This window comes from Eleutherodactylus coqui, chromosome 1, assembly GCF_035609145.1.
Source record: "Eleutherodactylus coqui strain aEleCoq1 chromosome 1, aEleCoq1.hap1, whole genome shotgun sequence".
Classification (NCBI taxonomy): domain Eukaryota; kingdom Metazoa; phylum Chordata; class Amphibia; order Anura; family Eleutherodactylidae; genus Eleutherodactylus; species Eleutherodactylus coqui.
In genome coordinates this window covers 537,266,708-537,279,546 of record NC_089837.1, presented here as the reverse complement: position 1 = coordinate 537,279,546, position 12,839 = coordinate 537,266,708, and the positions used below count along the sequence as shown (strand labels likewise).

General features: G+C 55.1%; 1 protein-coding gene across 5 annotated transcripts in view; it reads left to right on the top strand.

Moving 5' to 3' along the window:
* ALDH3B1 (aldehyde dehydrogenase 3 family member B1) overlaps nt 1-11,913 on the top strand; it is a 33,633-nt gene extending 21,720 nt beyond the window's left edge. For 4 of the 5 annotated variants that reach the window (XM_066588583.1, XM_066588584.1, XM_066588585.1 and 1 more), the window contains exons 5-10: nt 5,256-5,341; nt 5,871-5,952; nt 6,101-6,487; nt 8,571-8,737; nt 11,267-11,366; nt 11,582-11,913. In XM_066588583.1, coding sequence (XP_066444680.1) covers nt 5,256-5,341; nt 5,871-5,952; nt 6,101-6,487; nt 8,571-8,737; nt 11,267-11,366; nt 11,582-11,775 — 1,016 coding nt within the window. In that variant the 3' untranslated portion in view covers nt 11,776-11,913. Of the gene's footprint in view, nt 1-5,255; nt 5,342-5,870; nt 5,953-6,100; nt 6,488-8,570; nt 8,738-11,266; nt 11,367-11,581 lie in introns of those variants that run through there. The other variant, XM_066588586.1, reaches the window with a different exon arrangement.
* Nucleotides 11,914-12,839: the final 926 nt, after the last annotated feature.

Sequence of the window (12,839 nt, the reverse complement as noted above, 5' to 3'; positions counted from 1 at the left end):
AGGGGGCGGAGGAACGGAGGGTGTGGGGGAGCACAGGGGGCGGCGGAACAGAGGGTGTTCGGGAGAAAAGGGGGCGGAGGAACGGAGTGTGTTCGAGAGCAGAGGGGGCGGAGGAACAGAGGGTGTGGGGGAGCAAAGGGGGCTGAGGAACAGAGAGTGTGTGGGAGCAGAAGGGGTGGAGGAACGGAGAGTGTGGGGGAGCAAAGGGGGTGGAGGAACAGAGGGTGTGGGGGAGCAGAGGGGGTGGAGGAACAGAGGGTGTGGGGGAGCACAGGGGGCGGAGGAAAAGAGGGTGTAGGGGAGCACAGGGGGTGGGGGAACGGAGGGTGTGGGGGAGCAGAGGGGTCGGAGGAACAGAGGGTGTAGGGGAGCACAGGGGGGCAGAGGAACGGAGGGTGTGGGGGAGCAGAGGGGGCGGAGGAACGGAGGGTGTTCGGGAGCAAAGGGGGCGGAGGAACGGAGGGTGTTCGAGAGCAGAGGGGGCGGAGGAACAGAGGGTGTGTGGGAACAGAGGGGGCGGAGGAACAGAGGGTGTGGGGGAGCTGAGGGGGCGGAGGAACGGAGGGTGTTCGGGAGCAGAGGGGGCGGAGGAACGGAGGGTGTGGGGGAGCAAAGGGGGCTGAGGAACAGAGAGTGTGTGGGAGCAAAGGGGGCTGAGGAACAGAGAGTGTGTGGGAGCAGAGGGGGTGGAGGGACAGAGGGTGTGGGAGAGCAGAGGGGGCGGAGGAATGGAGGGTGTGGGGAAGCAAAGGGGGCAGAGGAACAAGGTGTGTGGGAGCAGAGGGGGCGGGGGAACAGAGAGTGTGGGGGAGCAGAGGGGGCTGAGGAACAGAGTGTGGGGAAGCAGAGGGGGTGGAGGAACAGAGGGTGTTCAGGAGCAGAGGGGGTGGAGGAACGGAGGGTGTGGGGGAGAAGAGAGGAAGAGAGTGTGTGAGTGCAGAAGGGGAAGAGGTTGTAAGGGTAAAGAGCGCACAGAGGTTTAAGTAGGAGTGGGGAGCATGGGATAGAGTAAAGGGTACAATGGAGGGTGTGTGTGAGCAGAGGGGGCGGGGAAACAGAGGGTGTGGGGGAGCAGAGGGGCGGAGAAACAGGGTGTGTGGGAGCAGAGGGGGCGGAGAGACAGAGGGTGTGTGGGAGCAGAGGGGGCGGAGGAACAGAGCGTGTGGGGGAGCAGAGGGGGTGGAAGAACAGAGGGTGTTCGGGAGCAGAGGGGGCAGAGGAACGGAGGGTGTGGGGGAGCAAAGGGGGCAGAGGAACGGAGGGTGTGGGGGAGCAAAGGGGGGCTCAGGAACAGAGTCTGTGTAGGAGCAGAGGGGGTGGAGGAACAGGGTGTGGGGGAGAAGAGGGGGCGTAAGAACACAGGTTGTTCGGGAGCAAAGGGGGCGGAGGAACGGAAGGTGTGGGGGAGCAAAGGGGGCGGAGGAACAGAGGGTGTTCAAGAGCAAAGGGGGCGGAGGAACGGAGGGTGTTCGAGAGCAGAGGGGGTGGAGGAACGGAGGGTGTGGGGGAGCAAAGCGGGCGAAGGAACTGAGGGTGTTCGGGAGCAAAGGGGGGCGGAGGAACGGAGGGTGTTCGAGAGCAGAGGGGGAGGAGGAACAGAGGGTGTGTGGGAGCAAAGGGGGTGGAGGAACAGAGGGTGTGGGGGAATAGAGGGGGCGGAGGAACGGAGGGTGTGGGGGAGCAGAGGGGGCGGAGGAACGGAGGGTGTGGGGGAGCAAAGGGGGCAGAGGAACGGAGGGTGTTCGGGAGCAAAGGGGGCGGAGGAACGGAGGGTGTTCGAGAGCAGAGGGGGCGGAAGAACGGAGGGTGTTCGAGAGCAGAGGGGGTGGAGGAACGGAGGGTGTGGGGGAGCAAAGCGGGCAAAGGAACTGAGGGTGTTCGGGAGCAAAGGGGGGCGGAGGAACGGAGGGTGTTCAAGAGCAGAGGGGGAGGAGCAACAGAGGGCGTGGGGGAGCAGAGGGGCGGAAGAACAGAGGGTGTGGGGGAATAGAGGGGGCGGAGGAACGGAGGGTGTGGGGGAGCAGAGGGGGCGGAGGAACGGAGGGTGTGGGGGAGCAGAGGGGGCGGAGGAACGGAGGGTGTGGGGGAGTAAAGGGGGCAGAGGAACGGAGGGTGTGGGGGAGCAAAGGGGGCTGAGGAACGGAGGGTGTGTGGGAGCAGAGGGGGTGGAGGAACAGAGGGTGTGGGCGAGCAAAGGGGGCGGAAGAACAGAGGGTGTTCGGGCGAAAAAGGGGCAGAGCAACGGAGGGTGTGGGAGAGGAGAGGGGGCGGAGGAACAGAGGGTGTGGGAAAGCAGAGAGGGCGGAGGAACAGAGGGTGTGGGGGAGCAGAGGAGGCTGAGGAACAGAGGGTGTAGGGGAGCAGAGGGGGCGGAGGAACAGAGGGTGTGGGCAAGCAAAGGGGGCGGAGGAACAAAGGGTGTGTGGGAGCAGAGGGGGCGTCGGAACAGAGGGTGTGGGGGAGCAGAGGGGGCGCGGAACAGAGGGTGTGGGGGAGCAGACGGGATGGAGGAACAGACGGTGTGGGGAAGCAAAGGGTGCAGAGGAACAGGGTGTGTGGGAGCAGACGGGGTGGAGGAACAGAGGGTGTGGGGGAGCAGAGGGGGCGGAAGAACAGAGGGTGTTCGGGAGCAGAGGGGGTGGAGGAACGGAAGGTGTGGGGGAGCATAGGGGGCGGAGGAACAGAGGGGGTGGAGGAACAGAGGGTGTGGGAGAGCAAAGGGGGCTGAGGAAAAGAGGGTGTTCGGGAGCAGAGGGGTGGAGGAACAGAAGGTGTGGGAGAACATAGGGGGCGGAGGAACAGAGGGAGTGGGGGAGCAGAGGGGGCAGAGGAATGGAGGGTGTGGGAGAGCGTAGGGGCGGAGGAACAGAGGGTGTGGGGGAGCAATCTATCTGGAAGAGCACGGACATTCACATATTCTATAACTCTGTATATTCTCTTAAACTTGTGTATATAATTAGAAGTGCTACGAAGAAGTAGATCTTGTGAACCACAATCAACTCGTCGTGCTTCTTTAAATAACTTCCTTTTCCTTCAAGGGGGATTTTCGAGATATTCCAAAAGAATTATCAATGGCAGTTGTGTCTTGGGGGGCTCCTAGGTGGCACCTTGGGGGGAGTATCATAGGTGGCACCTTGGGGCGGCTCCTAGGTGGCACCTTGGGGGGGTCTCATAGGTGGCACCTTGGGGGGGTCTCATAGGTGGCACCTTGGGGGGGTCTCATAGGTGGCACCTTGGGGGGGTCTCCTAGGTGGCACCTTGGGGGGGGGTCTCCTAGGTGGCACCTTGGGGGGGGTCTCCTAGGTGGCACCTTGGGGGGGGTCTCATAGGTGGCACCTTGGGGGGGGTCTCATAGGTGGCACCTTGGGGGGGTCTCATAGGTGGCACCTTGGGGGGGGTCTCATAGGTGGCACCTTGGGGGGGGGTCTCATAGGTGGCACCTTGGGGGGGGGGGTCTCATAGGTGGCACCTTGGGGGGGGGTCTCATAGGTGGCACCTTGGGGGGGTCTCATAGGTGGCACCTTGGGGGGTCTCATAGGTGGCACCTTTGGGGGATCTCATAGGTGGCACCTTGGGGGGGGTCTCATAGGTGGCACCTTGGGGGGGGTCTCATAGGTGGCACCTTGGGGGGGGGGGGTCTCATAGGTGGCACCTTGATGGGGGGTCTCATAGGTGGCACCTTGATGGGGGGTCTCATAGGTGGCACCTTGGGGGGGGGTCTCCTAGGTGGCACCTTGGGGGGGGTCTCCTAGGTGGCATCTTGGGGGGGTCTCCTAGGTGGCACCTTGGGGGGGTCTCATAGGTGGCACCTTGGGGGGGGTCTCATAGGTGGCACCTTGGGGGGGGTCTCATAGGTGGCACCTTGGGGGGGGGTCTCATAGGTGGCACCTTGGGGGGGTCTCATAAGTGGCACCTTGGGGGGATCTCATAGGTGGCACCTTGGGGGGGGTCTCATAGGTGGCACCTTGGGGGGGGTCTCATAGGTGGCACCTTCGGGGGGTCTCATAGGTGGCACCTTGGGGGGGGTCTCCTAGGTGGCACCTTGGGGGGGGGTCTCCTAGGTGGCACCTTGGGGGGTCTCCTAAGTGGCACCTTGGGGGGGGCTCCTAAGTGGCACCTTGGGGGGGGCTCCTAAGTGGCACCTTGGGGGGGGCTCCTAGGTGGCACCTTGGGGGGGGCTCCTAGGTGGCACCTTGGGGGGGGCTCCTAGGTGGCACCTTGGGGGGGGCTCCTAGGTGGCACCTTGGGGGGGACGACTCCTAGGTGGCACCTTGGGGGGGTCTCCTAGGTGGCACCTTGGGGGGGGTCTCCTAGGTGGCACCTTGGGGGGGGTCTCCTAGGTGGCACCTTGGGGGGGGGTCTCCTAGGTGGCACCTTGGGGGGGGGCTCCTAGGTGGCACCTTGGGGGGGGCTCCTAGGTGGCACCTTGGGGGGGGGGGCTCCTAGGTGGCACCTTGGGGGGGGCTCCTAGGTGGCACCTTGGGGGGGGGCTCCTAGGTGGCACCTTGGGGGGGGCTCCTAGGTGGCACCTTGGGGGGGCTCCTAGGTGGCACCTTGGGGGGGGGGGCTCCTAGGTGGCACCTTGGGGGGGGGCTCCTAGGTGGCACCCTGGGGGTGGACTCCTAGGTGGCACCTTGGGGGGGTCTCCTAGGTGGCACCTTGGGGGGGTCTCCTAGGTGGCACCTTGGGGGGGGGGTCTCCTAGGTGGCACCTTGGGGGGGGGTCTCCTAGGTGGCACCTTGGGGGGGTCTCCTAGGTGGCACCTTGGGGGGGGGGTCTCCTAGGTGGCACCTTGGGGGGGGGTCTCCTAGGTGGCACCTTGGGGGGGGGACTCCTAGGTGGCACCTTGGGGGGGGTCTCCTAGGTGGCACCTTGGGGGGGGCTCCTAGGTGGCACCTTGGGGGCGGTCTCATAGGTGGGATCTTGTGGGGGGAAGGGGTTCCTAGGTGGCATCTTAGGAAGGGCTTATAAGCGGACTCTTGTGGCTGCAGTGGCCACATGTGGGTCATCTTATGGTCATACTTGCTTATACTTCATAATTTTGTGGTGAGATAACAGTCTTCTTGCTGAAGCTGTCAGTTTGTTCTCTCGTGACTCCGGATGGTGTCGCCATAACTCATCCGTAGTGATGTCATTAGGGAACCTCCCCCATTCGGTGTTTGGCGTCCTCCCATGACTTGCACTATGTTATTGTGGCTTACATGTCCGCCTTCAGCGGATGGACTTTACACTGATCCGATTCTCATTATCTGCAGGTAACTGCGCAGTGCTGAAGCCCTCAGAGATGAGTCAGAACACGGAGAAGCTGCTTGCTGACGGTCTTTCGCGTTATCTGGACAAGGTGGATGCTCAGTTTGATGTTGCCACCGCAGTGTTTGTCACCGTCTGTCATCATTATAGATAACACTGTCGACTAAGATGCCATCAGCCCCCCCCCCCACACACACACACACACACACACTTCCCTCCTGCTATTCCCAAGGTGGGCAGATTATGATGTAACCCCGTGTTGACAGACTCCATGACACTGACCCTAGACAGACCTCTAGATGTGATGCGCTGCCAGGGCCTCGCAGGAGGAGGAGTTCCTCCGCTGGGCTCTTGCCTCCTTAATGTTTTGTCTTATGACAGGTCTTCTATCACTTATAATTCAGGTTTTCCCATCCAGACCCCCCTGCCCAGTGTAAGACAGCGTGCCATCCGCATGTGATTTCATGAAGGACACAGGGCCTTGTTGAGCCACTTACTGACACTGAGCAGACAGCCTGGACCCTCTGGGTAATCGGCAGGGAGTTTGGCGCTCTCAGGCCGCCTCGTTAGTAATAATTAAGTGCCCTGATGGTTTGCTGCTCTCTCTCTTTATGTGACAGGACTGTTTTGCGGTGGTCCTTGCGGGGGTGGAAGGAACAACTCGTCTTCTGGAAAACAAATTTGATTATATTTTCTTCACAGGTAAATCCACAAAACTTGGGAAAACCTAAGAAGACGACTTCTCCCCTTTTGCTCTCGTCTCCCTCCTTCTTCCGCCATGGCTAAGGCGTAAGGCCTTGCGTGACCGCAGTTCACAGATGACTTTTGCATGTCTTCCATCTTTCTGCAGGTAGCCCCAACGTGGGAAGGATTATAATGATGGCTGCAGCCAAACATCTGACGCCGGTGACCCTGGAGCTCGGTGGGAAGAACCCCTGTTACGTCCACGATGAATGTGACATTAAGAACGCGGCGCGGCGGATTGCTTGGGCGCGCTACTTCAACGCCGGTCAGATCTGCCTGGCTCCAGATTATGTACTGTGCTCGGACCACATCAAGGAGAAGCTGCTGAGTGAGCTGCAGAGCAGCATTCACGAGTTCTATGGGGAAGACCCCAAACAGTCCCCAGACTTTGCACGGATCATCAGTGTCCAGCATTTCAAGCGGGTGTCTGCTCTGCTCGCTTGCGGGAAGATCGTAACCGGAGGACAAACTGATGAATCTGAAAAATACATTGGTAAGAAGCTCAGATGCTGAATGAATGTGTGCCATCTGCTCACCATGGGGGTAACATGGTTGCATCGGGGTAGGTGTACTGGGGCAGGCATATGCCCAGGTTAGGGCAGAACATAGAACAGGAAGTAGTCCAACAGCAACCAGTAAACTGGTAATCATAGATCGCCACTCACAGTCCGTCAATAACCAAAAAACTGCCGGCAGCTAGCGGATTTGTTGTAAATTCTTAAGGCAATAACGAGAAAGACTCTAGAGACTGCTAGAGCCGTGACGGTCAGAGTCCCAGAGATCAGCGTTATGCAACTGCAATATGTGACAAGTGGGAAGAAGCCTGCACTCTCTGAGGAGCCGTGTAATGGTGGCACCCCCTGTAAAATCTGGTAGATAACAGGATATGGACAACTAATGAAATGAGGTTAACGTGACGCCAGATTTTGGTAGAGAAGTAAGATGAAGACACGCATTGGAGTAAATTGCAGGCGCACCATTTACTTTTGGAACGCGGCAGTATGCTAACATATAAACAGTAGAACTTACATATACCCAGTTTAACACTTGATACATGGATAAACAAGCCCTGGGGAGGAAATATCTGAGATAAGAGGGAGCTGTATAGAGAGAGACGATCTTGCAAACCCCTATCAAACCGACTAACATCAATTGCCACCTGAAACACGAGCTAGGATTCTTCAGTACTCACTTCGGGGACCGTCTGACGATTCTGTGATCTTTGCAGCTTGAGATGCTTGGAGGGAAGGCATGGCTTGAAAAGGTTTCTATTCTTGAAGAGAAATGCAGGCTACTCTCAGTGTAGTGGGTGATTTGATTTGCTGTACAGAGGGTTTCTTGCAGTTGCCATTAAGCATCCCTAGTTACAGGACAGGGAAAGGGGAAGCCTGTGACACAGCTTCACCTGGCTGCGGGCATTCTCACCCCTACTTCTCCCTAGCTGACTCACTTTCTCTCCACTGACCCCTCTCTCTCCACACTCAGCACTTTTATAATGCTCTCCTACACCACAGATCCGAGAGACAGGAAGTTCCCCCTCCTTCTCCAGTCTAGTCCACTCAGGGATCTTATTTTAGCTTGGCTGCCATTAGCTCCACCCCTTGACCATCTGAGAAGCTTCATGCTTCAGCTGGGTCACATGATCTCACATGTCAAAGAATGTCCTTCAACCACATACATAGATTTTTACAGTGTCCCAGATCCTGCAGCCATTATGTTACAGTGAAATGACTAAGCTAAATTAACTATTTAGTTCCCTATCCGAACTCCTCTTCTTAATAAACAAAAACCAGCATCATTACCCTCTGCTAAAGGAGCTGCAGCTCAGACAGTTGTTCTTGAGTACTTTTACTGTAGTGTCACACTTCAGGTCACTATGCGACTAGCAGGCCCGTATAATCCCTAACAGTCCCTATACATGTACACACACACGATCCGTTACCAATGTGCTCCTCCTAAGTAGCTGTTGATTGTGCGGCGTGCTCTTCACAGGCATGGGCACTCTGTGGAGGCCCTGTGTCTCTGGGCCAAGGATTTCCCACAGCTCTCCCAATGTCTGCTGACTCAGCCTGAACGCTCTCATCTGTGATGCAGCTCACACGGTTCTCAGTGCTGCTAAGTTTTAAGACCTTGCTGGGTGTGGAGGGACCTACCTCTCCAGTGTCCGGTAAGTTCCAGGACTTTTCTCACCTGAACAGAAGGTGATGCTCTGTGTGCAGCTGCAAGCAACTGCAGAATGTAAGGGGGAGAGCAAGCAACGCTTCCCTTTACACAGGAGCAAACAGGCCCAGCATCTGATGGGAAATGTCCATTACTAGGAGCCTTGACGGGTAACATTTAGGAGGACTTAGTTTAGAGAGAAGCTGCTCCTAAGTGCTAAGTTATTACCAAGTACCAGGAGGGAGGTGATGGTTTGCCCCTTTACCCCATGAATGGACTTGGAAGACATGAGGTGCTGTTATCTCCCAGGTCCGGACGCAGGGATCGGCTTGGGGTGTTTGGCCTGGACTGTGAACGAGCCTTCTATGGGTTACTCATACAATCTCGTTGGTCACCCTCATGCTTCTCTGTTGCAGCCCCCACGATCCTTGTAGATGTGAAGGAGTCCGACCCAGTGATGCAAGAAGAGATTTTTGGTCCAATTCTTCCCATCCTCACTGTTTCTGGATTTGATGAAGCAATTAACTTTATTAATGACAGAGAGAAGCCATTGGCTGCATACGTCTTCTCATCCAACTCCCAGGTCAGTTCTTGCTGTGTATGTGACATGTCATAGTCAGGACTTAAAGGGGTTGTCAGGTTGTAAACCATTGAGGGCCTATCCTCAGGATAAGTCATCAGAGGTAGATTGGTGGGATTTGTTGCCTGGGAGATGAGCAGCCCGGCCAGTGTGCTTGTGCACTGAAATGATTTCTGCAGGAAGCAGACAGCTCTGTACTTACTGCAGTGGTCAGGTTTGGTATTGCAGGCCAAGTTCCTATTCACATTAATGTATATAATGCCAAGCCAGGCCACTGCAGTAAGAATGGACCCCCACCAATATACTACTCATGACTTATCCTGAGGATATTACATTAGTAGTTTACAACCAGACAACCCCTTTAACCTCATTGGCTCATAAAGGCGGGCTTTATCTATATGCTGTTAGGTCATATGGATATCAAAGGGTCAATCATAAAGTACATTTATCCTTCCCTATCATCATTGTGACACCATTATCAATGGAGTACCTTTCTTCTCATGACAGCCAGGCACACACCAAGTTGTATGTCCATGTAGTTCTTCATTGGGGCAGTTGAATCAGTCATTGAGGACTTTGTGTCCTGGAAGGCGTCATGAGGTGGACTCTGGCCAAGAGGGTACAGACTTTACTGAACTGAGTGACTGAACCTGTGTGCCAACAAGTTCTACCCAGAATGGAAGCATGACCATCCGCACTGAAAGTACCAGCAGAAGCCAAAACTGACTACCACATGCTCTGATGACATCACCTAGAGAGGGTGACATCACAAGCCTCATTCTCCCGATCACTTTTTTATCAAAAGGGGACTGGAAGTTTCTACCATCTGCACACAGGGTCTTTAGAGCTCTGCCAGATTGACCGTTGGAAAGAGAGGGGACCAAGAACCTAAGACCTCTCTCCCCTTAGTTTCGGGGGTTGGCGGCTTTAGGGAGAGTCCTGGTTGTTCTTCCATGTAAGTATTATAGGGCCACTGGGCTCTTGGTCACCTCTCTTACAAGACCCTTCTCCCCCTTAGTTTGGGGGTCGGCAGCTCTAGGAAGAGTCCTGGTTGTTCTTCCATATAAGTATTATGGGGGCCATTGGGTTCTTGGTCTCCTCTCTTACAAGACCCTTCTCCCCCTTAGTTTAGGGGCTGGCAGCTCTAGGAAGAGTCCTGGTTGTTCTTCCATGTAAGTATTATGGAGGCTGTTGGGCTCTTGGTCTCCTCTCTTACAAGATCCTTCTCCCCCTTAGTTTGGTGGGTCGGCGGCTCTAGAATAGTCCTGGTTGTTCTTCCATGTAAGTATTATGGAGGCCGCTGGGCTCTTGGTCTCCTCTCTTACAAGACCCTTCTCCCTCTTAGTTTGGGGGTCAGCGGCTCTAGGAAGAGCCCTGGTTGTTCTTCCATGTAAGTATTATGGAGGCTGCTGGGCTCTTGGTCACCTCACTTACAAGACCCTTCTCCCCCTAGTTTGGAGGGTTGGCAGCTCTAGGAAGAGTTCTGGTTGTTCCTCTATGTAAGTATTATGGAGGCTGTTGGGCTCTTGGTCTCCTCTCTTACAAGACCCTTCTCCCTCTTAGTTTGGGGGTTGGCAGCTCTAGGATGAGTCCTGGTTGTTCTTCCATGTAAGTATTATGGGGGCCGCTTGGCTCTTGGGAACTTTCTGGGCAGTAGTAATGTTTTAGCAGCTTCACCAGATCTGAGCCTCTACACAATCCTGTCTCTGCAGGCAGTTCTGTCCTCCTCATGGTTTGGTTTTAGCTCTGATCTGCATTGTGAGACCTTATATAGACAGGGGTCTTTTATGTCCAATCAGTTTTATTTTCCCATCGGTGACTCCAATCAAGATGTAAAAACATCTCAGAGAGGATCAAGAGAAATAGGAGTCCCTTAGCTACGAGTGCCATACCAAGGGGCATAGCATGTAGGACAGTGGGGGGGGGGGGGGAGAACTTTCCAGACCCCCTGTGCCTATACGAGTAGTCCTTCATAGCAGCCATCTTTCCCTAACAGCACATGGAACCATTATAGCCAATTAGCACTTTTTACCTGGTCAGATGGTCTGTGTGAAACAAAAATCACCGCATTTTGTATTCTGGTCTGTATCAGGCACCAGAATTGGATATTTAACATCCACTGTCAGAGAACAGATGCAGGGGTATCCGTGGGGTGTCTGATGCGAGTTGCACGCAGAAATCTCGTGTGAAGGTCCCTTGTCTAGTCCCTCATACAGTCTTTTCTAGGCCTTCTGACACCATCGGTGGCTGTTCTTCGTCAGGAACAAAGATGCAACTTGTAGGAGCAGAACCCCAAAATCTGTAACAGCACCTCCAACTATGGCGCTTCATCCATAGTTCTGCCTTCTACAGTGAGGTGAGACCTTATGGGGCACCCAAAGGCTGCAGGGCCCGAGTATGCTGACATCTTCTACACCTATTCAGGACCGACGAACAGACATATGACCATTAGAGAAGGATTTCTGACAAGGGGGTGGACACTCTCGGGCATTAAGCATTTCTGATAACTTTTACCGCACTTTTACTTGACAGATTGTTCACCAGTTCCTGGACAGGACGAGCAGCGGTGGCTTCTGTGCTAATGATGGCTTCATGCACAACATCATCCCCAGTCTGCCATTTGGAGGGGTCGGTAAGTGGCGGCGTCCTCTTCTGCGTGACTACCACAGACGGCTGATGGGCCCTCTCAGATGACTCTAAAACCGATCATTTCATCTAAGTAGGGCCAAAAACACCGACATAACCAACCAGGCAGAAGCTGCGCCGATGAGGAATATGCTGCATGGGCAGCTGGCTGCACTAACCTCCTACCGCAAGGTAACATCTCTGCTTGCTTATATCTTCCAGGACACAGCGGGATGGGCATGTATCGTGGCAAGTTCAGCTTTGACACCTTCTCTCATAGTCGAGCCTGCCTCCTGCGCAGCGATGGGCGTGAAAAATTAAATGAGATGCGTTACCCGCCGTACAACGAGAGTCGCCTGGGGTTTCTGCAGTACGCCATGGAAACGAAGCGCAAATCCTCCTGTGCAGTAATGTGAGCGAGGGGGAAAGAACAGTCCGCCATTGTGACCGCGTCCGTTCGTGACCTAATGTGTTCTACTGTATAAACGTGGTTTCAGGTCTTCTTCACTGCTTTTTCATCCAGTTACTAATAAAGTGATAAATTAACGTGGAAAGTGACCCCGCAGTAGATCTATATACCCCGAAACATGGGAACGCGGCAACAGCAGCTGCGGACTAGTATCATTATCATGGGCTCCGGTAGCAGCAGGGTTGGGGTGTATTTATCCCCCACAGCAGCAAGGTTGGGGTTTATCAAACGACCACTTGTCTGTCTGTATGTGAGTGAGTGAGTCTCATAGTCCCGTCCCCTGGCAACATCATAGCCCCACCCTTGGTGATGTCATAGCCCCACCCCCTGGTGCCGTTATGGCAGGTCCTAACACACTGAGAATACAACTAAGCCTTCTGTCCTGACAGAAGACCCTGACCTACCACCACCACAGACATCTAGTGGGCTGTAGGACCTGTGGTAACGGCACTGCTGTAGGAGGAGCAATTCTGGGGGTTCGTAATACTGTATACTGGATAAGCCAACAGAAAGTACAGGACCTGTGGTGATGTCACTGTTGTGTGATCACCTGTCTGGGTGAAGTCAGGGATCACATGACCAGTGGCTCCTCACTGTATCCAAGAGCTGTGTGTGTCATGTGTGCAGTCAACATAAATGTAGTGGAGCTGCGAGTGGCTGTTTGTCTAATGTGCTGTGCGTGTAATGTGCATAGTCAGCATGGATGGATGCCATGTAGCAAAGCTGAGTTTGTACCATGCACATGTCATGTCTGTTAGGTGCATGTCATGTACTACAGCTGTGTCTGTCAGGCGCATGGCATGTAGCAGAGTTGTGTGTGAGTGTGACGTGCATGTAGCAGAGGTGTGTGTTGTACAAGTAGCAGAGCTGTGTGTGTTCGTGCGCTCGTGTGTGTGTGTGTGTGACGTGCATGTAGTAGAGCTGTGTGGTGTATTGCACCACCAGAAACACTGGCACTATAATTTCCTAATAATTACTAGTATATCAACCACAGCAGGGCTGGAGTATATG